At 35.9% G+C, this 26,339-nt stretch overlaps 1 protein-coding gene across 2 annotated transcripts in view; it reads left to right on the forward strand.

Moving 5' to 3' along the window:
• The window catches only part of CNTNAP4 (contactin associated protein family member 4), a 209,797-nt gene that overhangs the window by 144,263 nt on the left and 39,195 nt on the right, over positions 1-26,339 (forward strand). For both annotated transcript variants that reach the window (XM_069002648.1, XM_069002649.1), the window contains exons 9-14: positions 2,411-2,557; positions 7,283-7,454; positions 15,966-16,072; positions 18,634-18,753; positions 21,567-21,764; positions 24,879-25,035. In XM_069002648.1, coding sequence (XP_068858749.1) covers positions 2,411-2,557; positions 7,283-7,454; positions 15,966-16,072; positions 18,634-18,753; positions 21,567-21,764; positions 24,879-25,035 — 901 coding nt within the window. The remainder of the gene's footprint in view (positions 1-2,410; positions 2,558-7,282; positions 7,455-15,965; positions 16,073-18,633; positions 18,754-21,566; positions 21,765-24,878; positions 25,036-26,339) is intronic.

Raw genomic sequence — 26,339 nt, forward strand, 5'->3', positions numbered from 1 at the left:
GAGCTACATGAATATTGTTGCATATCTCTAATCATGCCAACCTCTAAGAAGGGGAGATAGAATATCCATTGCAAAATCATATAGTAGGTCAGTAAGATAAACTACATTCAACAAACCAAAAAGTGCAAAATTCATATTATTAATTTTCCAGTAACCAAAACTTTTGATAGTCTGAAATACTATTCTTTATGTTAGGACAGTCTCTTACCTACCTTCACAGTCAAATATTGCAAGGTTTTGAATATGGTTTACCCACCAGAACAAGGAGCTACTGAAGCAGGATGCACAACTAAAAATTAAAATCACTTATCCTTGTAACAATTCAAATAAAGTGACAGAGTTAATTGCTAGATTTAATATTTTCAGTAATGACATAGGTAGTGAGATCAAGTGCATCCTCAGCAAGCTTGCTGATGACATGAACCTAAGTGGTGCAGTTGCTTTGCTTTAGGGAAGGGATGCAACACTTGATATACCTGAAGAATGGACCCATGTGAACTCATGAAGCTCAACAAAGCCAAATGCAAGTTTCTGCACCTGGGTTTGAGTGCCTCCCAGTATCAGCACAGGCTGGGGTAGGAGGGGTTAGAGAGCAGGCCTGCCAAAAAGAACTTGGTGGTGCTGGTAGATGAGATCCCACCTCAAGAACTCTATGAAGCTCTGGGGTCCCCAACACAAGAAAAACATGGTCCTTCTAGAGGGAGACTAGAGGAGGGCCATGAAAATAATCAGAGGGCTGGAGCACATCTCCATTAAGACAGGCTGAGAGAATCGATGTTCTTCAGCCTGGAGAATAAAAAGAAAAAGCTTAGGGAGACCTTACTGTAGCCTGTCAATACTTAAGAGAAGGCCTGTAATGGAGATTTGTATTCTTTTTTCCTCCAAGGATCTGTAGTGTCAGAAAAAGAGGTAATAATTTTAAAGTGAAACAGGTTATATTTACGTGTTCCACTCCTGGAAAGGTTCAAGGTTATGTTGTATGGGAGTTTTGGCAACCTGATCCAGGAAAAAAGTCCCTGCAAAAAGGGACATTGGACTGACTGGTTTTAGAGGTCACTTGCAGCACAAAATGCTTTATGATTCTATGACTCTTTGATTTCTAAAGGAAAAGATAATGTATAGAAGAGATGTGACTGAGGAAAACATCAATCACTTGAAGTACCTGTGAGAGGCTGGGGATAAAGCAAAATGTTTAAGATTTCTTGTTGTATGTTCCCTAATAAATATACTGATCGGAGTAAGGAAAAAATGAAAGAAAAGGTATATAGGACTAATATTATCTTAAACATATTGGAGATGTTATCTAAGTTATAATTCATCTGAGTTTGCAATGTCTTTCTAGGGTTTATCTCTTCCTTGTATGACAATCTTGTATTTAGATTATGGTAGTCAACAATCTATGAATCCTAGTTATGCTGTAATTTAGCTATTTGAACCTTCTCATCTTTCTCTTTTTATTTCTTTTCTGTCTGTTTGAATGAGTCTCTTAACTCATGGACTGTTACTGTAGCATATACAACGTGTTCTAGAGAGAAGTACATAAATACATGACATTTCAAGAGGGAAATCACAGATCACAAATCATAGGCACTCTGCAGTCAAGAAAAGGCTTTGGCTAATTTAAAGGTTGTATTCACTGAATAAGTATCTCTGTTCTGAAGAACACTCAAGAACATGATTGACTTTAAGCACTTTTTAAGGATAATAAAGTGGTTACATGCTACCCTGTGCAGAAATTTTTTATGTATACATAAGTGCTTTCCAGAATCAGGGCTATAGGTTGATTGTTTTGTGGCACCTTACACCTACACAGCCAGAGGTAATGTAAATTTGTGGTGGTGGCTAAACTCTCAGAATATTTTCCCATACACGTCCAATAAAAGAATCAGCTAAAAGAAAAAAATTTTTGTGACATTGACATGATGATTACTGAAGCTTTTAGCATCCACAGTATTTTGCTGTTTTGCCATGTTGTACTGTAATGACTACTTTTTATTTTAAAATATGAAGAAATCCTTTGGTACAGTGTAGTAAAAATATGTATTATGTGTAAAATACTGTATCAACTATCACAATGATGTCTTAATGATAACCTCCACAGATTGGGAGGATACTCTTCGCAGTCATGTTAAATGATGTATTACAGATAATTAGGCTACAACAATAGTACTACAACACTAATACTTATTCACTGAAGTACCTTTTTATTTATCAGATGTGAAGCAAGGTTCTGTCTTCACAAAAGATGCTTGTACTTATTAAGTTCTTTTTCATTTCACTATCACTTGGAGATTTTGTGTGGGCTATGATTGTTCTGTTAGTCCCTTCTCCTTTCTACTCTAAAACATTTAGATTGTATAACAATTAGGGAAAGTTTATACTAAATTTTGGTGGTTTATTTTTCTTTCAGGTGCTGGATTAAATAATGGCCAGTGGCATTCTGTATCTCTCTCTGTCAAAAGGAATCGTATCAGTGTAAGAGTAGACAATGATGGGACCTCGTCTGCTCATGTCTCCATACCTCTGCAGATTTATTCAGATGTTTTCTACTTTGGAGGTGAAATATGTTGTTTGTTTATGTTGGCAATATAAAACAGTTACACACCAATTTTTCCTGACATATCTAATCAAATGAATTGTTTGGCTTGCTTCAAGTCTTCTTTGCATGGCTTGGTTCAGGCACTGTTATGATGCTTTTAGTTTCAGTTTCCTTTGAATTTTACCATGTTGGGTAGAATAAATCACCACCCTAAACCTTTGGTCACATTTTAGCTATCATAACTTGTGTCGTGCTCTAATAATTGAATATAGTCTGGCTGGAAATCAAACAGACATGCAAAGGTTTATATTGGTGCAGACTTACTCTTTTGCTAAATTAATACTTTGGAGAATCTTCCGCTGGAATGACTTCAAGTTTTCACCTTACGTGTATGCTTACCAGTGTAAATACCCTCTTTGTATGATACACAGGTTTTCTCTTTTACCACAGTGATACAACTTTTCAATGTTTGACAAATATAATTTGTACCTAAAACCTACATTTATGTATCTTCATTTCTCTAAGAATATCAACAGTCATCTGTCATCAAGAGATTATGTCATTAATAACATGTATTTTTACTGACAGAGTAGAACAGGTTGATCTGTTATTCATATAATTCCGTTGGGAAGGGACTGCATAATAGCAATGATAAAAATCGTCTGAGTGCATTATTAGCCTAATGCTTCCTCTCTTTTAAACATTAATGGTTGAACTATTTATTAATAATTCTCAAATTTCTGAGAAAACTGATAAGGTTGTGTAAAAAGCACTAAATGAGTATGGGCCAAGTCATTATCCACAGATCAGTTCCCTTGAAACAATAGGTTTTAAATAAATTTTATGCTCACAAGCATACTCTTCAGTAACTGCTACATGAGTGGTTACATGAATTTTCACACCTCTTATCTACTCTTTTCTACTAAAAATACCCCTTGACTTGGCTAATAATCAGCAAAATCAGACAAAGATGTAAGGATCTTGAATAATCCTTTCTATGTTGCTTCAGATTCCCAGACTTCTGATCAGGTGATTTTCATCATTGCAGGTTTGATGACATAGATGAACAGTTCAGAAGGGATGTGGGCAGTTAAAAGAAGCAGCATATTCGATTAAAGTGTACAAGGACATTTCTATTTGTCTTTTGCAACGTGGAGGGGACAAAATAGTTCCAGGCACACTGAAAGTACCAACTGCATATCCATCCCTCAGATTCTCTGATCTCAGCCTTATAGCTGACATCTGCAGCTCATGCATGTCCTGCAAAGTTAAGGAATGCCAGAAGTGGGTTTCTGAGTTTAGAAAATTCTTTATTAAATTTTTATGTTATATACCACTGTCAAAATGCAAACAATGCATTTTTGCTTTCTTTCCAAGTTTATATGAATATTTACTGTGTTTGTGCTGGTTGTTAAAATATGACTATCAGCCTTTCAGGGGAGATGTCCTGGGGACTTGGTGATTGGTTTACTTGTTTTAATGAATACAAATTATGTAGGAAATGTGTATGCTTAACTAGAAAAATGTGTAATAAACGTGAAAATATTTTAGTGCTATGTCAGCACAATTTCTAGTCATGCCATCATCAAGGATCTATAACCTCTCTCAGTTCTTGTAATAATAACTCACTGCAACTCTAAGGGAAAATGAGATTATTTAATATTGCAATAAGCACATAATGTAAATTTAATGATTAAACGATTTCTTCTTATCTTTAATATCCAGTCTACAATTATAAGGAAACACAATTTAATTAATGTTAATGGTATTGTCTTTTCTCTAACAGAAGACAATTTTTTAAAGAGAGACACCAAGGAAAATATCTGAGACAAAATTTTGTAAAATGGCTAATTCTAAAAATTGTAAACTTTTCCTACTTTCTCTGGCCTTTATTTATTTTTTTGTTTGTTTATCTATTATTTATTTACTTCCAGTAGAGTTCAAATAAATAAATAAATATCTTATTCTCAAATGAGCATCATATTTTTCACCAGAAATGACAGAACTTGTGCTACTGTTCAATTGTAGAATGCTGTAAAGCATGTGGTTAGACCTGTAATTGATTGTCTAACTGTGTGTGTTGCTGAAAATTTACTGCGCTCCTGTTTGAACTTTTGCAAGTCCACACGTTGTTCTTAAAGGAACATGCCAAGCAGGTAATAAATATTTGCCTGTAGAAACATGATAACAATTTTGAACAGTTTAGTTCCTAAACAGTTATACACACTGAAAGTTTATTAACTTGTTAAATTTCAGTTTTAATTAATTTTCTAATCTCTATTTCTCAAAAACGTATATATACTATTTATGTTGTTGCACACTCTTTTGAATATATTTAGTAATTTCCACTGTCATTTTGCTTTTCCTGTATCATAAGCCTGTCCACTGTCTTTATAGGACTTCAGAAGTACCCATTAGCTCTGTGGAACAGAGAAGTGTCTTAAAACTCACTGCTTCTTCCTAGCATCCTGAAACAAGAAGGTCTTCAAATGCTGTGAACCAGAATGCAGTATTGTTTGTCTAAGATCACAGGATGACCCTTGTGCATCATTCCAGAAGCAATAATACTCCTTGGAAGAAAGCCAAAATAAAAACCATTTAAGCATTGTAGTGCAGTGCTGAGTTGCCACTGGGAAAAACTGCTCAATGGATGTGGTTTAAATCATATCAGGATTAAAACTATTTATTTATTTACTACAAATGTTTAATTAATTGGTAATCAGTGAACAAGGCATTTCAGGATGAGTAAGACAATAGATAAACCACAATATTAGATTCTTACAGAGTGTGAACATTCAGATACTATGTAGTCTAAGCCTCTGTTCTAAACAAGTCTGATTACATCAAGATGTACGGGGATGTGACCACTCAAGGCTTGAACAGCTGCAAAGATGGAAATACTACAACTTCTTGGGGCAAACTGTTCCCCTATGGACCACTGTCACAGTAAAAACACTTGTTGCTTGTGTCTTACGACTTATGATCCAAATTTGCAGGTTTTTATTTTTGTCCTTTGCCTCTTGGCCTATCACCAGGCACTGCTGGAAGCAGTCTTGCTCCATCTTCTCTGTGCTATCTTATCAGATAGCTTTATCTTCTCTTCATAAGTCTGAGTAGGCCCATATCTCTCAGCCTCTCCTCATAACTGCATTCAGCTTCCTAACCATCTTGGAGGCCTCCTCTGGCCTCACTCTAGGACGCTGATGTCCTGTACTGGGGAGCCCAGAACTAACGCACTCCAGATATGGCCTTACAAGTGCCCTGTAGCAGGAAGGACCACTTGTCAAGATCTGCTGACTGTGCTCTTAATAATACATCCCAGAAAGGCACTGGCCTTCTGTGCTGCAAGAGCACTTTCCCAGCTCATGCTCCACTTGATGGTCACTAGGATCTCAGGCCTCTCTCTGGACAGTTATCCTCCAGTTTGGATTGTTACATGGACTTGTTCTATCTCAGATTAAAAATCTTGATCCTTTGAGGATTAAAATGTTAATGATTTCACAATGACAATGGCAATTGTTAAAATGGCATTGACCAGCTACTGCAGCACCCTCAGGTGCACCTTGGGCTCATTGTTCTTTACTGTGGATACTACATTCTTTTTTCATGCTCTGCTAAGATATGGGAAGTCTAAGGATCAGTTTTACTAGTGAAGAAAAAGACCTTGAAGGAAACAATTCTTTTCTAGACCCTTGTCACTAAGTTTCCTACCCCAAAAGCCTTCCTTTTCCTACTGTTGTACCGACAGAAACCTATTTGTTGCACTTCAGCTTCCTTGGCAAGTTTTAGCTTCTCTTGGTTTCCTAAGCACATTCCTAGACATGCAGGTAATGTCTTTGTAATCCCCTCTACGTTGCATGTCCCTGCTACCACGTTTTCTATATTTTGTTTTTGTGTTTGCACTCACTCAGGAGCTCCATGTTTATGTTTGCAGGCCTTATGCCACACTTGCTTAACTATTCTGATATTGCTATGGACTTCTCTTACGCTCTGAAGAGCTTTCTTGTTGAAAGCTATCCAGCTGTTTTGCTCTCCAAGGCAATTTCTAACAGTCTCCTCAAAACAGATCCTGAACAGAAAAATTTTGGCTCTTCTGAAATTCAGGGTTGTAATTCTGGGCTTTTATTTCTTGCTCTCTTCTCTGTGGCTTGTAAACTCCACAACTTCATCTTCATGTTTGCTGTAACCAAGACTGTCCTTGAGCTTTACATTTTCAACCATTTCTTCCTTGTCCATGAGTAGCAGGTTCAATGGAGCATCTCTCCTAGTTGAGTCATTGATGGTCTGCAACAAGAAGTTTCAGACTTTACAAAATCTTCTTGACAGCTGATAGAGTAAAATCACTGTACTTAGTAACTTTTTTTTCTTATTTGACTTCAATTGTTCTTAAAACTTGTTCAAATCATGTGACCTTGTATTGTAACCAAACATTCTGGGACTGAGGTCTCCCAGTCAACCTGCTCATATTTTGACTGCGTTCATTGCTTTGGAACTTTTGCTTAGGTTATCCTTTACCAAAACTTTTAGTGATGTTTTTGCATATGCTTTAAAAACAGTAAGACTGCAGAGAAGTATTTCTTTGTAGTCATACAGTCATGGCTTATCAGAAGAGCTTCTGGCTGAAGTTCTCCAATCATAAAATTTAAAACATGTGGAGGTTATCGAAATTCAATCTACTTTTGTAATATAACATTTTTTCAATAAAATATTTCTTTTCAGCTCCAGTTTTTATTTGTCTTTCAGGTTGTCCTAGCAGTGGAAACATTTCTGAATGTAATGCCTCATTTGGTGGTTTCCAAGGATGCATGCGACTTATTTCCATTGGTAACAAAGCGGTGGATATGATCTCTGTTCAGCAAAATGGTTTTGGCAATTTCAGTGATCTTCAGATAGATTTATGTGGCATTACAGACAGGTAAGAAAATAATGTTTACTCGTTTAGTTATTTATGTCTGTTTTTTGTTTCTGATAGTGACTTGATGACAAAGAACAGAACACTTACAAAATGACATGCTGTTCCTTTTGTAAGAATTTAGAAGTCTAGAATAAATGCAGTGTATGTAGCACATAGCAAGTAGACTTCCTTTTACTGCAAACAAAATTAACTTTGCCTAAAATTATTTTATGTTTCTGAAAAATTTTAAATATCTTACTTTCTTTTCAAGTAAAGTGGCAGACACAAATCCCCTACTGTGACCTGTAGTCCCATCCGCCCTTAAAAATACTATGTTTTTTACAAGTTACTGCTGTTTCCTATATTCTACCTATCCAGAAACACAATACGATAGTATCCATCAAGTGAGTAAGCAGTCTTCTTTCAGACCATGGTCAGAACTAATCTCATATCTTGCAATTAGCATCTATCTACAAGAATGCCTAGCTGAAGTGTCTGCCTCCCCAAAGAGGAAAGACTGTATACCTTCCCAGAAATAGAAATGCTTGATGGAAAGACGTTGCTGAACTTCAGTGTAGTGAAAGCAGAGGGGGTGTTGCAGAATAACACAGGCTGCTGAGAAGAGAGGGAGCAAACACACAGACAGGCAATGGAAGAAGAAGTTTTATTCTGCAGACTCTGAAGAATGCAGTCACAGACAGCTATTCTGTCTTTAATCCAGAAGTGGTTTACTTGGATCCACTGAAAGGCTGTACTGAGAGGACACAGCAGGCAGAGGGGTATGCTGTGGTTTTAAACGCTTCTCCCTCACTTTGTATATTTCTAGTCCTCATAAAGTGCCTTTGATTTCAAAAAAAGTCTGGCTTTTGAATCATAAGACTTTCAAAAATTATATCTTTTTGGAAAAACACTGTAGGCAGAGATCTGCTTCAAAACCATAGCCGATTTCAGGTTGTAACACAAACCTATTTCTGTGACCTGCTATCCATTCCTAGAGATAACGCAGTGTACAGCTATCCCAGTCCTTATTTTGGAGACAGTCACTACTCGTTGTAGATGACAGATGGAAAAAATACTAGCTCTTTTCCTAATTTTTCATAAAAGTTTAAGGAGAGAAACGTCCAAGAGGAGGATAAAAGTTCTGCCTACAATGTGATCCTTTCAATTGTGTTTGTAATGTGTATTCTCTCTAGTATTTCTACACCTATCATTCATTAAAAACATATGCAGTTCCTATATATATACAGATATATATATAATTGTGCTAATTTATCCCTTACTGAACTAATACTGACTTTGCAGTAGACACTAAGTGTGATAGATATATGCCAAAACAGAGTTTGGCCTCAGTCAAAACTTTACTGTATGATTTACTAGGGACTTATATCTGGGATGCCACATACACTGATGTTTCTTATTGCCTTTCTTTCATACTACTGCCTTTGACTTATTTTCTTGCTTTTCACTCATAACTGTCTCCTTCCTCTCATCTTTGATGGACCTCATTACACTTCCTTCCAGCTTCTAATCCACTGCATCACTGCTGTTTTTTCAACTCTCCAACTGAACTTACTTCCATTACACTGCTTGCTTTCTTGCTTGTAAAAGGACAAAACCAGGAAGAGAATAAGGTCAAAATAATCTAATCTAATAATCTGCATATTCTTAAGTCAAACACATTAAAGGATACCTAAGCAAGATTATGAGTGGTAAATATCACCCAGCTGGCTCACAATATAACTGATACCAATTTCTGTCTGATTTACCATGAATTTTTCAATGTTCACAGTAACTGTGTGTTACAGCGGGGATACTGTAACACAATGAATCAAACAAGTAGTCCCGGGGAAAGAAATATATATGGACAGATTCTTGATAGATGTTTCAGAGAGATGTTTATCCTCCAGCCAGGATCTGCCGAGCAACTCTCACGGTCACCGGACCAAGGGTCCTTGCCCGCGCAGGGAAACACAGAACAACCAGTCAGGAACGAGGCTGCCCAGGGGCTCAGGAAACCCTGTCTCTGTCCCCTCAGGGCCCCTCTCCCAGGGCTACATGGCAGGGGGAGGAGACCCCGACATTTCACCCGTTTATTTTTAACAAAAGAGATGCAAAACTTAACATTGCAAACAACAAGGACAGTTTCAAAACAAAACAAGCCACCCTCCTGAGTCTTTGAATGTCCAAACAGATTCTCTGGAACATCTTAAGGCTGACAGAAGGGAGACATGACTCTCTGAGCATGCTTTGTGGGGAAACTGATGCAGGAGAGGGTTTAATTTCTTTCCTCCCCCTTTTCATCCCCCATTCGGCATTGGAAAGGGATTTTTGGGGAAACAATTGGCAAAGGCATGGTTTTGTGAGGGAAACCATGGATGAAAAAACGGATTGGGAATGCACTGGGGGTAATAGGACATAGGGTAAAAGGGAATGGTGGGATTAGGAAAGGGAGACTCTAGGGGAGGGCCTACAATGGAGATGTTGTCTAACATGACTACGATTTTTAGCATATATACTGCCTTTTACAGAAACACCATCAGGCCCAGTGACCTGCGATGCTTGTAACCTTTTTCTACCTTGTATAATTTTGAATTCTACCACCTCTCCATCTCCCAAGCTTGGGGATGTATTTTTCAGGGTTATTCTCTTTAATAGCAGTTCTATGTGCAAATATGTCTTGCTGGTTGTTGCATCTTGTTATAAAACCATAATTTTGTTTAACATTATACCACTTTACTATTCCTAAAACCTTAGCTACTGTGGTATTTTCCTTTTCCCGAGTGGCTGCTGTTTTCTGTCTCGCTGCATTGGAATTGCCAGGGCTGCTTGTGCTGCCGGGGCTGCCGGAGCTGCTCGTGCCTGTGCACTCTTCCCAGGTTCGCGTTTAGGGCCACCCAGGCCGGGCCGGGCTGCGCTGCTCAGTTCTCTGTGTCACCTCCTGTGGTTGCAGCTTCGCTGCCGCTGCCAGGTGCTGCAGCCACGTCTCAGCCGGGCCCCCAAGCGATGACTCCCCCTTGCCCTGCTCCAGCGTGTGTTTCGGCTGGGCACAGCTCCGCTCCACCGCCACCGCTGCCAGCCGCCGCCCGAGCGCTGCTCCTCTCGGCCAGGCATTTGCGGGGCTCGCTCCACCACGCGCTGCATGGGGCCGGGTGGGCACCGCTGGGTCGCGCTGCTCCTGCTGCGCCTGGCTCCACTGCTGACACTGCAGCTCGCGTGGCTCCACCCGCGTGGGAACTGCCTCAGTGCTGCTCTCAGAGGGCTCAGTGCATGTGGCCTGGGTCGCACAATCCCTGAGCCAGGCTTCCCTTCGCCAGGACACAGCTGACATTGCTCAACAGTCTCGGTAATTAAATAATATTCACGAAAATATTCTTCCATCGGCATATATTTTGACTCAAAATTTAACTATGTCCAAATGGTCTTCCAGAAGTCTTTGGTAAGAATTAAATCCCAAGAAACAGAAAAAGTTCTTAGACAACCATGCCAGGAAATGTTTCAGTTCCTTTTGAGCTTGAATTAAGCTAAAATTTACAAATTGTTGTTCAAGAATCTTTTCAAATTTAAGATAAATGTCCATATGCAGCTCTGAGAGCCAAGAGTTTTTCCACGATTCCTCCATAGTTTAGATATGGAATAGCAAAACAAAAACTAGAAGAGGAATCCAAAGTTTCTAGGTTTACTCACACATCAGTTGCTTAGGGATTGGGGATCGTTCTGCTCGCAATTCACCACCATTTTGTTGCAGCGGGGATACTGCAACACGCGTGTATCAAACCAGGAGTCCCGTGGGAAAGAAATATATGGACCAATTCTTGGTAGATGTTTCAGAGAGATGTTTATTTCTCCAGGCGCATGGCTGGGTTCTGCCAAGGAACTCTTACAATCACGGGACCCAAGGGTCCTTGCCCATGCAGGGAAACACAAACCAACCAATAGGGAACGAGCCTGACCAGGGGCTCAGGAAACACCGTCTCTGTCCCCTCAGGGTCCCTCTCCCAGGGCTACATGGCGGGAGGGAAGGGACCCCTACAACTGTGGACCTCCTAAAATCCTCATCTCAGAGTTGCAGTTTAGAAGCCATCTCCTGCTTCATGAACACAGACATATCTTACCAAAATTTTTAAAGGAAGATGGTACATTTTTATATGTAGTGATTCCAGCTGTTTTCAGTTTTGAATGACCATAAGATTTAAGTTTTACATGTAGGTTTTAAAAAGATGGTTTGTGTATAAATAAACAATATATGATGTATAAAGCCACTATGTAAATCCCAGTATATAGAAATCCAGCATTATTTAGAGTATACACAAGTGTCGTAACACTTAACTCTTACTTGGTGCAGCTCAATTTATTTAGAACTGCACCCTTCCTTTTTAATTACTTTTTTGTTGTTGCTTTTAAGCATTGCAGCAAAGGGCAAAGTTATATATATATGCCCTTATCATAGTTTTATCTAGCTGAATTTTTACAGCCTATGAAGGAAAGTAGTTACCACCTTCATTTTATGTCAATATCATTAGTTTCTGGTTTTGGTTGGGGTTTTTTTTCAATGAGAACCTGTGTAAGACACTTAAACCTCCAAGCCACACTGTTTTTCAAAGTGTTTTTATTACTTTTTCATACTTTCTGGACTTGAGCATATATTACTTTCATACTTCATCAAAATTATGTATTTTTCTCAAGATCAGTGGTACAAAAGGAAAAGAACATCTTCATGGGAGATTTTTGGTTGGTTGGTTTTGTTTTCTCTAATATTTGCTAGTGTTAATTTATGTCTCTTCTATCTTGGCCATTGTACCTTTCTTGTATTGGCTCTTCCAGATTTAGTTTTCAGCTCCCAGCAGGCTTAGCATGTCTTCCTAATTTATCAACATAGAAGTTTAATCCACCCACCCATTTTTATAAATTTCATTACCCTCATTGTATTTTATTTCAAAATAGACTACTTTTAAAAATCCTGTCTGGTCTTGTGCTAGTCTTGCTTCTGGGACTATTTCTTTCCCATTTCCTCACAGAATCTCATTTAATTTGATATTTGCAGCTCATAGTTTTGAAGCTTCATGTCTCTCTTTATAAACTAATTCTACATCTCACCATAAATCCAGGTGATAAAGCACATTCTTCTTTGGCAAAATTAAAACTGCTTATATGTTTTAAACAATTTTTGATAGATAGCTTGTATCATCCTGTGTACCATATTTTTTGAGAAAAACTGTTTTATTCTTACCATGATTTATAAATGTCTTTGAATGCCCTAAGCTAATAAGCATTTTTGCCACCGTGTTCCTGATGGTAAATATCTCCCTACAGATGAGCACAAACAAATCCCTTCTTTGTCTTGGAGTCTTTAGGGGAGTCTTTACATCTCCGGTTCCAAATAGTGAAACATGACCCAGATTCTGGAGTTGTTGATGGCTTTTGGAACAGAAGTGATGGACACCTAAATGTAGTAGTTTTACACATTTAAACTGCATGAAGACAAATAAAATTTATTCTTCGAGTAGAAACCTGGATTTATATGCAATAGTAAATAAACTGAAAATAATTCCATTTAATCCATTCTTTACCTCATATATGCACATTTAACATACGAAGAGTATTCTTTATGAGATTTACAGTCTTTTTGGAGAGATGGTTTGTTAATAATTAATTTTTCTGAATATAAATTATTAACTTTTTATTCTCTTTATACAAATAAATGCCATACCATTTTCCTATTTTCAGTTTTCTCAGTTCCATAAACTTTCTAATTCCTTATCCTAGTCTTAAATTGTTATGACTGTTTCCAGTCACCAGTCTTCCCATGATCCTTCATTTAGCCATTTCATTACATGATACCTTTATATTGTTCTATTGCTCATGTTTCTCTTAGGTATGCAAACAATTCCCTTCATACATTTCTCCTTAATATATTTTCTCTCAGCTCCTTTATAAATATATATCGGTTTAATAATCCCTAATTATGTATGAACCATTCACAAAATCACTTTAAAGGACACAGTGTCATTTAAATACCTTACAATGTTAGCATATTTAGTCTCTGAGGAAAGAGTACCAGATGATTCTGTCCTAATTACATTGAGCCCTACACAGAAACATACAGTTTCCTATCAGGAGCTCTTGCATTTTTGTCCTGGCAGCAGTGTTCTGTACAAAAAAAAAAAAATATATATATATATATACATAAAATGGGTTTATGTCTTTTAAAAAAAGCCAAAAATAAAAATGATTCCGTTCTGAATTTTTTTTCTCTCTTTTTTAAAAATAAACTGAAGAATGAAGAAATAATAGGCATTAAAAATGCAGCAGTTATTTGCTCTTTTTTAAGTATGTTTTAACTATAATTTAGAACCATGATAAAGAAACAGTGTACAAACAAAGTCAAGCTGAAACTTCACATACAAAGTTCTTATTTTCCCCTTCTTTATCAAAATTATATTCATATTCTGGATCAGTATTCTCCTGTCAATATTAGTTTATAATTATTAATAGCCTGCTGCCTCGGTTTAAAATATTATATCATTTTCAGATGCCCTACACTTAAAAGCATATTATCAAGAAATATGTGGTAAATGTTTAATCAGCTCTTGCTTTTCTGGTTTTAGCAGACATGGTGATGAATCCAAAAATTAATTTTTACAGATGAAGAACTAGAAATACTGTTTCAAATATGAGAAATATTTTTTAGAAGATTTGTTTTTTCACAGAAAGCTCTGTTCTAAATCTTTCTTTGGCATAGGGTCACTGTATAATTTAGTTATACATTTACTTTGATGTAGATAGTGGCTACTTTCTATTATACATTCTGAAGCAGAGGAAAGATGTAAAATTTAATGTTAAAAGATTTAAATTACACTCTTGCTTTCACTTTCATTGAGGTTGGTTCAATCATCATCAATTTCATTTATGCTTTTCAATTTGTGAACACTATTAGTAAGATTAATTAGTAGGGACAGGGAGTCAATACCAGTAAAGACCATGTAGAGCACAATTTTTGGATAATGATGTCTTTATCAAAAAGGCATGAGACACAAAATGTTGTGACAGCAGAGCAGCTGTCAGTGGATGCACTGAAGGTCTTGAATGGCAGTTTTGCTAGAGATTTGTATTTATAGTAAAATAATACATTTACCTAAGAAACATTAGAAAATTAAGGTAATTCCATCTAAGTATTTAAAATCAAAATAATTGTAAGCCCGGTGCCTAAACAGAGCTCATTGAGACATATATCCTTTATAGACTTGTCTTAGGAATACATTTTGTGAGTAAGAGAATAGATACAAGATCAGCTCTTTCATTACCAAAAAATGTCACAGATTTCCTTGTAAATAGGTGATATCTCTCAGTTTATTTACTTTACCTACACTTCACCTGCTACTTCTTTTTTTAATTAACTTCTGTGAAAACCACTTATCTTTGTTTATAAACATGAAAGGAAGATAAAATTCTTTGAGTGCCATGAGGACTGAATGCATGAAGACCCTGAATTATTCATAGGGCAGATGTGTGAAATTTTGGACTTTCTGCGATCCTAATTTAATATCCTCCTAACATTTCTTGAATGAATTAAAAGGTATTTTAAGATCCTGTGAATATTAGTGGATCTATTGTTTTTGTTTGGGTTTTTTTTTCCTGTGGCTAATGTCAACAGTAAAGTTATTTTACACTTTCTGAGCTGTATCACACATATATACTCAGTCCAGTTAGAATGTTAACTAATTTCTAATGTGGAAAGCTAGTTAAGAATTAGTTAAAAGCTAGTTAAAAATTGGTTGAAGTGTGCCAGTCTACTTCAACATATTTTCAGCTGTGTTTATAAAAAAAGAGAATTTCTTTTTCATCTCACGACTATTTCATACTTTGGTACAGTGCTGCAGTCTGAAACACTAAGAAGATACAGGTAAATTAGTTTTTCAGTCAGCCATTGTATATGTCGAAGAAAGTAATCAAGCCCTTCAGGATATTAGTTGTATTACCAGAATGGAAACTGGCTTTATAGGTAGTTGCGTTGAAACTGACATACTGAACTCTTTCTAGGATAGAAAGTAAATATAATTTTGGAATAAGAAATAGATCTCAGGTGCTGCGGTCAGATTTATTTGTTAGGTGATTTTTTTATTATTATTTTTACAAGAACAGAAAGAAATCTGCTCTAATGTTGCTTTGTTTTGATAAATCTTGTTGAAGAAATTCCAGTCATTGCAAAACTTGCCATTGAATTATCACCACATAAACCTTTCATTGGTTTATCAGCCTGTATTGAATTGCGGCCAGTTGAACAGTAATAACAATTCTGCATCTTACACTTTATTTCTGTTCTCACAAGCTTATTACATAATGAAGATATTTTTTTATAAGCAAAAGGAATACCAAGGAAGAAATTCTTCATTTTCTTTTACTTACATTGACATCTTCACCAATGACCTGGATCACTTCCTTCACATTATACTTCTTTTCCAGGATTTGCTTTTCTTGCTAAGTACAAGTAGCATGTAAGTGAAGAGTGAAAATGCACATTGTTTTTTGTTTTAGGTGTTTGCCTAATTACTGTGAACATGGTGGTGAGTGCTCACAGTCCTGGAACAGTTTCCACTGTAACTGTGCCAATACTGGTTACAAGGGAGCTACTTGCCACTATCGTAAGTCTAAGATGTTTTCTGATTTCTGACTATGCTTTTACTTCTGACTGAATTTCTTCACCACAAAAAAAACCAATCCAAACCAAACCAAACCAAAAAACATTTGAACATATAATTCATAAATTATTTTCACTCATAAAAATACTCATGATTTGGTTTGAGGAAAGGCCTTGGGAGCTCAAAATATGTAACAAAAAATGGATTGAAAGTTTGTGGTTTTCTTTCATGTTTTTTGTATTTTACATGAGATAGTAATATCCTCTCCCATCCATATAATTCCACTTTCTGAATCACTGGATCATTTAGAAATATGTTAAATTCATCTTTATTCATCACAACAACTAATACTTATTATTTCTGAGACAGTGGGACTACACGCATGTCCAAAGGTAATCCTGTGCTAAACCTCATACACGTTTTTCTAGTTTGCTGGATCAGGAAGTAGATTAGGAGAAAATAAAATAAATTAATTTAAAAAACCTAATTGAAAGTAACTTAGGTAATTTCACAGGAGATGCTTTACTTTGGTACTGCTTTCAGCATGTTCTGGGAAGACAATAAGTACTCTCTGGCTTTTATTACATGCTTCTAATAAGTAAAAATCCAAATGAAAGTTTACTGGGTTTTTTGTGTTTTGTTTTTTTTAAATAGAAAGATTGCCTTAGTCATCAGATAAATAATTCTATCTGTCAGTGATAGAGGCACAGACCCAGACCAGCAGGGAATCTGAATCATTTATTCAAAGGAGTGAGTTGGTTTTATACACTTTTCCAAAGCACAGCATTTCCTTATAGGGTGTGACCTATCCAGTGTTGCCACATCCCAACACACTTTCTCAGTGTCCTTCCATGGGATGATCACTCACTGTTCACCTGTCCCTCAGCTCCTGGCAGGCTCCTCTCCGTAGGGCTCTGCCGTGTGACGCCTCCTTCCCCCAGGGTCAGGAGGAGACAAGCCTCTGTGTGCCACCATGTGCTCCTTTGTGCTGCCATGTGCCTCTGCAGGCAGGTTTTACAGCTCACAACCCAATTCTACCTTATTTCTCCCCATATCTATCCTTATAAATCGTCTTTATAAAATCTGTACAGTCCTTTTTGGCAGCTTTTACAAAAAGAATGTATGTATACCCAGATGGGATTTTTTGAGAAATCACTGATTTTAGAAGATTGCCTATTTAAATCTTGCTCATACAAAGTCAACAAGAGTCATATATGCCAATAGTATAGATGCTTTTGAATACCACAGCGTATACCATTCAACTCTGATGAGCCCAGAGTGAAGATGAAGGTGATTTGCTTCATTACAATTTGAAAAGTCATAAATTGAATCATCTGGTGATATCTGTGAGGACAGAGGGAGGCTATGGTTTCCTGATGATTAGGACTCAGTGAGAAATGTAATATTATGAGTCACCAAATTTTTTCCTTGTCGAAAATAATAATGAATAATTGAACTTCTTTTTTCATTTCTAAATTTAGCTAAGGGCATTTACTGTAAGGAACCATAAAATTCCATTTGAAAATTGCATAAATTGTTTATTATGGGTATTTCATAGAGTAAGTAAAATCAATGGTTTGTATCTTTTATAGTTGTTGCCATACAATGTCAGTAACCATCAGGCAAAGAAACAGAAGGATCACATTCTTAAGAAAAATAGCTTATTTTTAAAAAACATTTGTATAGCACTCATAACTACTTTTGTTTATTAATCTAATGGCTCATTCTTTTGGCAGATTTTTTTTTTTTTAAGTTTTTATAACTGATAGAGCTCACAGTTTAATTTTGAAATGAAAGATCAAAACATTATGACTGCTCAAAAGAAACATAATGGTTAAAGGAGAATTTAGACTAGTGTGTCCAGCTGTGGCATTATCATCATGCTTCCTGAGATACAGTTACAGAGGTGTACTCATACATCTTTTTTCTCAGATATTTGATATAGAGGAGGTATCACTGATTTTTTTTTCAGACCTGGTCTGAAATAAAGCATACATGACAAGGAACCAAGGAGGTGTCATTTTGTCTTTGCTTATTTAGTTCTTTTACTGAAGTCTCTGACAAGTCACTTGCTTTTCCATTTAAAATGGGAAGAAAATAAGAAGTGTGAAAGCCAAAAAATTGTTATCTTTTTGCTTTATTTTACAACAACAACAGCAACAAAAATCTTATTTGGTTGAGGTAGTTAGTAGGGGTTTCCTCAAAATCTTATTACCAGGGTCTAAGTAATACTCTTGGCATTCTACCATTATTCAGCAGTTTTTACAACCATTTACTCACCCATATTTCATGTTTTCCTCCCAGAAGTCTTGAACTGGAAATACAGATTAAAATGCTTTAAAATGCACCTTGTGATCTCCATAATAAATAAAACCAAATATGCTTAACAATTTCTAATAAATGCATAGTTTTGACTACATGAATTTTTCTTCATTCTTTAGCAGAGATAACACACACCCAACTGCTTTTCCCAAGGTCACAGTTCATGCACTTTTTTTTTTAATTCCCTGACTAAAATGTAAAATCATGCCATTACATTTGTGATGGAATGTGTTCTTTTACAGCCATCTATGAGCAATCATGTGAAGCCTATAAGCACAGAGGGAATACATCAGGCTTTTACAATATTGATTCAGATGGAAGTGGCCCCTTGGGACCATTTCTCGTATACTGCAATATGACAGGTGAGGTGATAAACTTCCTTAACTTACAGCTGGGACTGTATGCATGCTCATTATATTGAAACATGGGTTACCAAGTGAGAAGTCTCTGAAGTTCATGAATTTAACGTAAACATGCAGAACAAAATGAAGGTGACTTCTTAGGTCAGGATACTGGGCAAAGAATTAGGCAGAAAATTAGAACAATAACAGGATACAGGCTGTGAAGCTAACACAGCATTCCCGTTATGCTTTGCATAAATGGGGCATATGTTCCATATGGAGACAATGTCATACTAGTTCATTTTTGGGGAGCAGCTTTGTTTTCACTGAAGTTGCAGCAGACTTAAGAAAATGAAAAATAAGTTATGTTTTATGAGAAATTTGCAGATGTTTCTTGATAGCCTTCTGAAAAATTGTAATTTAGATCTGGCCTTTGTTGAGAGGAATATAGATACTAAACTTCATTTCTCAAGCTGCAAGGTGATCTTTTGGAGAATACAAATGCAACCAGTGGGACTCTTGCAGCCTCACTTTTGGACACCCTGTTCGCCTTCTGCAACCAGTTCTTTGAATCTGATCATGTATATAACTAGAAGTTTTACCTGTCAGAGTTTGATTTCAGTCTGCTTTTTAACAAAACAGTTGATGTTTTGTTGACACTCTGTATGGTGTACGGTATATTGGTATAAGTCCTTTCAAAAAAGCTTAAATTTAAATGGCTTTTTGGAATTTAATATTGCTGGATTTGTGGCTGTCTCCTTTTCTTTTTACTTAGCCCCTTTTATTTGAATTGCTTTCCAGCCAAAATCACGGAAACATTTTATTGTTTTGTTTGACAAAAATGTATTTTTACACATTTATAACTGTTTAAAAGAATACATGAATAAGCTAGATTTGAAATGATTTAGATATGCCCTAAGTGTTGAGAACTTGACTTAGAAACCTTACAGTAAGAGTGTGATAATTGGCTTGAGCACTTTACCTAGTCTCACCATATCAGCTCCTGACTTTGACTTCTACAGTGACCTGTGCTAGCTCACAATAAGCACACTTCAGATTGGCACAGGCTCTTAAAAAGAAATATTCTAGTGTCCTGTGAGACTGAAAGACAACAAGGAATCATGGCAGAAAGATGACAATTTTTCTAAGTGGGTATTACTCTCCAAGGTACAGTGCAGTGTCTGATTTATCCTTGTGTGTCCATGAACAGCTGTTACTGTTTTCCTCAGTCACTCCTTATTCACCACATTAAGCAAACATCATTGATCAGTTCTTCATCTCAAGATGCATTGTGACAGGATGAATCTTCTATATTTGTTTTGTTCCCAGTTTCCTCATGACTGGTATTCCCTTTTCCCACCAGTGGCAGGGAAGGCAGATGCCCACATTTCATACTGCACTGCCTTGTCTTTGACATTCATGGGGCTCTATTTTCAGGCAGCTGGGAGGGAGGTACCATTCCCTGATTTTATTCCTGGAGGTCAGTTTCAGAATCAAAAGCCTACAGTTGACACTGTCAATTAAAATACTACAAAAATTGCAGTTGTCTCTTTTCCTTTTTTCTTTATAATTTTAAGAGTGTGACCGTGAGTTGAATATCCAAACTGCTTGTCTTCATTTTTTAGTGTAATGTTTAGATCTATTTTTGTCTGTGTGTATGTCCATCTACCAAAAAAACCCCACAACCACGGAAAACAGCACCCAAATCAAGGAAAACAACCAAAATTTAAATTTTTATATCTAGCTATCTGGTTTTTGATACTCTAATCACATCCTTAATAAAACTTTATAATTAGATAAAAAATGTTTCATTTAGTTTTTCTGTCTAGTAGTTATCTCTAAGTGACCATGAGTTATTTCCTCTTTATGAATATTTTATAATATCTGCCATGTGTAGCCTATAGGCAGCTGATGAAATAAAAGTCTAGTTGGAATACTACTATTACAATGTTAGAAATATTATATCAATACTAAAATTTAGAGAAAGTAATATTTCTGATGTTTTTTTCAAATTACATTGGCCATTAAGATGGAAGAATACAGTAACCATGAATCTAAACTTGACTTGACTGTCCCAGACTGGCTTTAACTGGGAGCCTGCTCACCCTCTACCTTGAAAGGGATTTTGGTCAGGAGTGAGACTTCAAAGTTTTGAAAGTGGGAGTTGAAACAGAATAAGCTCATTTCTTTCCTATTCACAGGTGAAGGGGCTTGGCAAAAGTATAAAACAGAAGAATGATACAAGCCTTCACCATAACTACTATTTAATTTTAGGTGGCAATAATAATTCACCTACATGTAATCTTAGTTTTGTAGTAAATATAGTATATGCAAGATATTTCTGCTTCTATGTATAATAGAAAAGGCCTGTAGGCCATTTTCTCATACAGAATAAATTAACTCAAGCTATGTATGTATGTAATGTAGGTAGATTTTAGGATAGAACTAGTGTTATTTTATGTATTATTTATGCCTGGGGAAAGTAACAATAGTAAGTGTTTTTTCTTTCTAATCTTTCATTGGAATTTGCGAAGTAAAGAGCATTTTATTTCTAATACAAATATTTGGGTGTCATCACCTATTCTTTCCTTATTCAATAAGCTGAATACCTTTTACAGTCATGGTACAATAATCTACCTATTAATAGAAACAATGCATAATTGTTTTCATTTTTGCTCAGTGATTTATCTCTGTGTTTCATGGGCCCCAAAAGGCTTTCTATGATCAAAGAAGTTATCTTGAAGTTTGTCTGATTTCATCATACACGTTCTTTCCATTACTAACTTACGCAACTTTTTCTCATTCTTTATTACTTTTCATGTGTGTTTTGAAAGATGCAACGTGGACAATCATACAGCATAACAGCACCAACCTAACCAGAGTTAAAAGTTCTAATCGAGAGAACCCACACACTGTGTTTTTCAAGTATTCTGCCAGCCTAGACCAGCTTCAGGCTACAATAAACCTTGCAGATCACTGTGAACAGGAGCTTGCTTACTACTGCAAAAAGTCAAGGCTTTTAGATAAGTCAGGTAAGTAAAGCAGACAAAGCCGCTTATGTTGCATAGTGCCTTTTGTTTTACTGGCTACTAAAGTTATTTATTTCTAACAAGGCTACGGCATTTTGCTACTATGGAGTTTGAACTACTTCAAATATCGAGTACTCAGATTTCCAAGAGATACTTGAACCAGGAAAATACAAATGTCGATTTATAATGATCTTCTTTCAGAGAATTAAGTTCCCAAGTTAATTTCTCTCATAAGACTTTTAAATTAACAGAGATTGTTATTAACAGATCTTCTCTTGTTTGGTCTTCCATGATTTTTTTTAATTTTAATGAAGGAATTACTGAGGAAATACCTTTTTAAAAGAACACAAGTTAGTGCATAGATACCAGCAGAAGTTAATGTGTGCACTTAATGTGCATATTGTACTTGACAAAAAACATCAATAACATTGAATTTCCACTGTCCAATAAAACATTCATAAAAAGTTCCGTAGTTAACATGTGGATTATTGACAAAATTATAATTGCTTTAAGAAATAAAGAGACCTCTTCCTTATCTACTGAAAGAAAACTGAAGTTATGTAGTCCTTTTAATTCTTAACTGTCACTAGCACAGAGCCGATGTTAAAAAACTTTACTCTGAACAAGTGTTGTAAGTATTCCAAATAATGTGGAGGTAAAACCCTCATTGTTTACTGTTTTTTGTAAAACTAAGTGAAATTTTTCAACTTGTGCACCAGAAACGCTTAGGATGCTGAAAATTGATTCCTTGGCATTCTTTCCTACCAAGCAGAAAGGAGGCCTCTGCGTGAAGCACTTTCTGGTTCTATGTCTAAGCTCTTTCCTTACACATTCTTTCCGCCTAATTATGGCATGAACATCTCTGGACTTCTCAGACTAGTGTTCGCTCTTGGAAGAATATCTGTTTGAAAACACCTCCACAGCAAAAAAAGTGAACCTGCTGCTTTAGATGTCCCAATGAACCTTCCTTTTACCATGTGCTCCAAATTAAAGCAATGATTAGATGTTTGAAAGCCTGGTTTGCCTCAAGCAGACATTTTAAAGACTATTTTTTTTTTTTTTCTGAAGGAGATTGCATGTAAATGTGCTAAAACAATACACTATTTATATGGTTATGCTGTTTATATTATATATAGGTACATATTTATAATATGCACATAAATGTGCTAAAATAAATGTTTTAGAAGTGTGCAACCAGTCAGTTGTGATAAGTCATCTAAAATTTAGTTTTGAATGCTAAATAAGCATGTGAAAGTTATGTGAAAGTATTATTCTACAAATTTTCTAAAATCATTCCTTGTTTAAACAATTTAATCGCTCTCATTTCTGCTGTTGATAATCTTCACTAGGTGTGCCTGAGAAGTACAAAATTTGATGATGGTTACATGATACATTTTTTGGAACATACAGTTCACATAGTAGTTCTTAACTGACTATTTTAAGAATGCATTGTATTCAATCAGCCTGGATAGCATTTGCAAATGATATCATTAAAGAAGTCATCTGTTAATACTTTTATGTGATCATTATGAAGAAATCTCTAACCATTTTAATTAATGGCTTTATTTTGCTTAGGCAGTACTTTCTGCCAATGCAGGGAAAAAAAATCTGGGCTAATCAGTATGAACTTGCAGCATTTCAGTAAATACTTTCTCCTCACCCAGCTGTATGAACAAGTAACTGAGACCAGCTTTTAAACATGCCTCAATGTCCCTAGTGAAACACTGAGAATGCTAATTCATGACTACAGTATAAACCTAAGGCATGCTGCTAAAGTAGCAGAAATATTCTTCTTTTTACATTCTTAGTTGTTAGAACCTTTTTAAAGTGTTGTCTGATAAATTATTTATATGCGGTCTCTGGGTTTTCTTCCTCCTGTGATGGTTTGCAAACACAAACACTGATATTGGACATTGATGCCATTATGCAAGCTTGACTTTTCGAAAAACTGCTCACACTGTTTTTTGGCCTGCTGGGCTGACAGTTGTGTGGTAATGAATGCAGTCAATATGTTAGCGATCTGAAAGATTGTCAGTGTAACAGAGGTCTTATCTAACAGTGAGGTTTAATAAGCAGTAGCAGTTCTAAGTAAAGTTGAGAGTAGAATAAATTCCAGCTTCTTTGTGGGGGCTGGGTGCTGAAAATGGAGCTCCAGCAGAAGCAAAAAGAAGTGCACGTATAAGAAACTCTATAATTTAACAGTACTTGATTTCTTCTCATGCCTTGACTTTCATGCATCTATCACCCTTCTTCCATCTCATTTGAGATGGCTTATCTTTATGCTTCATGTCATTTTGCTATTATGTATTCTGTAGATCTTTCTTCTTTGCTATGCTTGCTTGGCAATACCTTTAAGCTTATTCTGCAGTACTGTAACATTAAGGAAACATCCAGTTTTATCATTTTGCTACAAACAATGCTGACTGGAGGCACCACAGAGAGATGTAATAGTCCTGGGAAACCTCACCTCTGCTCACCAGATATATCAGCTTGCTTATGGGAGCACCATTACCGTGATTTCTGCTATCTCTGAGTATATAAATTCTGAATCTGCTGTCCATGACGTAACAGCTGTCTTTGGGCATTTCTGATTAACACTGCTATTCAGCTGCTTAACGTTCATCACACATGTGGGTAGTAGTACTCTGTAGTACTTTTGGTAGTGGGATGAGACCATTTCTGTGACTTTCCTCATTCTATTTCTGGTAGTTCCAACATCTGAAATTAATCTTTACTTGGGAATATAAACTGTCCTGATTTTCAGGATGAATATATCTCCTCTTTCATGGACCATTTTAGAATGAATTATATAAATGGACTGCTTAAGATAAATGATTCTAATATCATGGCTGGCTGAACTAGATACCATGAGTTCCCTTTTCTACTAATGCAAGCAGAAATCTGTGACAATCATTTAATACATGATAACGAAGTATTAAAATGAATAATCACTTACCAAGCAAAGGTGGTAATTTATTTTTTGCCAGTCATTTAAAGGTTTTAGATTTGAGCAGATATTTTTTGTCTTTCTAATCTTTTGGAATGTTATTTGGATGGGAAACTTTAGAGAAGTAGGAGACAAGACTGGGCACTGATTTTCTCTAATCTGCTTTTTAGATGGGATGCCCTTGAGCTGGTGGATTGGAAGAACCAATGAAACTCATACTTACTGGGGAGGTTCCTTGCCTGCTGTACAAAAATGTGCTTGTGGATTGGAGGGAAACTGCATTGATTCCCAGCATTACTGCAACTGTGATGCAGACAGGGATGAATGGTGACTTTTTACTGCTGCTTATTCAAAATACTTTTTTCTGTTTAAAGTAGATAAAGAAAATATACAGGCCTTAGGACATTTATAATACCGAGGCAGTTGGAAATCTAAGTTGCCATCATGTCATCTGATTCTTTGCTTAAAAGCATAATTTTTCACAAAGATATTGCTATATATATTAAGTATTACTGCTAATTCTTTCACTCTAATTTTTGGGGAGGGTTTAATTTTACAGATACTTTCTAGTCTTTTTGGTATATTGCATGTTATAGATTAAGACAACTGTTCTTTACCACAACTTCAGTTAGTTTTAGACTGCTGAAAGTAATTAAAGTTAAAAAGAAAAAGTTCTGGGAAAAAAGTGAATTTTAGCATAATTTTTAACTACACTTTTAAGTTTAGACTTTTTACACACTTTTTTTCATCTACAACATAGATAATTACAATGAATCCCTTGCTATCAACGAAGCAAAGCACTCATATGGAGTCCTTTTAAAAGAGAATGAATGGATTTCCAGGATGTACATCTGCCACTTGTGCCTAAAATTCTCTGGTGTAATTTACGATAACTTTCAAGTAAATAATATGATGGATGAGTTCTTGTTACAAACCTGACTTTTCATGTAAAAGGATCAGATATAACTTTCTCAACAAGAGCTCCAGTGCAGTACAGGACTTGATAAAGCAGATAGACTTTTCAAGTGAAAGTTATTCTGTTGAAGAAACTTTTATGGTCTTAAAATTTTGAAGTCTATTTAACTTATATAAATCAAGTTCAGTGAGTACATTAATATATGCATTTTAAAAAATGCATCAGCATCTTTTTTTTTGAAAGTAGAAAAATATAAGGAAGGTACTTAGGAACATCTTGATGTGTGCAAAATCAAGCAATACACCATTTTTATTTCAGAAAGTCCATCCTTCCTTTAAAGGAGTGACTAGTGGGTTGGGTTGGAAAATGCTTGTTCCCTCAACATGATCAGTGAATTCAGCAGACACAGAAATGAACGTACAGGAAAATGTTAGTCAAAGAACAATTCTTCACAAACTTCAAAGATTTCTGGAGAAAAGAATTTGCTATTGCAATAAAAGTCACAGGGTGATATCTGCAATATTTGTTCCAATAAAGAGATTAAAGAAACACACAGAACATTAAATAATTCCCTATTGTTATGCTGATGAAAATAAAACCAGTATTTCATTTCTAACATGAAAATAAGTGTTAGAAGATGAATGCATTTTGAGAAAAAAATTAGCGTAGTTGCTCACACATGTAATATATTCTTGCTCATTTTTGTCATTCATTT

The sequence above is a fragment of the Aphelocoma coerulescens genome (assembly GCF_041296385.1).
Source record: "Aphelocoma coerulescens isolate FSJ_1873_10779 chromosome Z unlocalized genomic scaffold, UR_Acoe_1.0 ChrZ_unloc_scaf_2, whole genome shotgun sequence".
Taxonomy (NCBI): domain Eukaryota; kingdom Metazoa; phylum Chordata; class Aves; order Passeriformes; family Corvidae; genus Aphelocoma; species Aphelocoma coerulescens.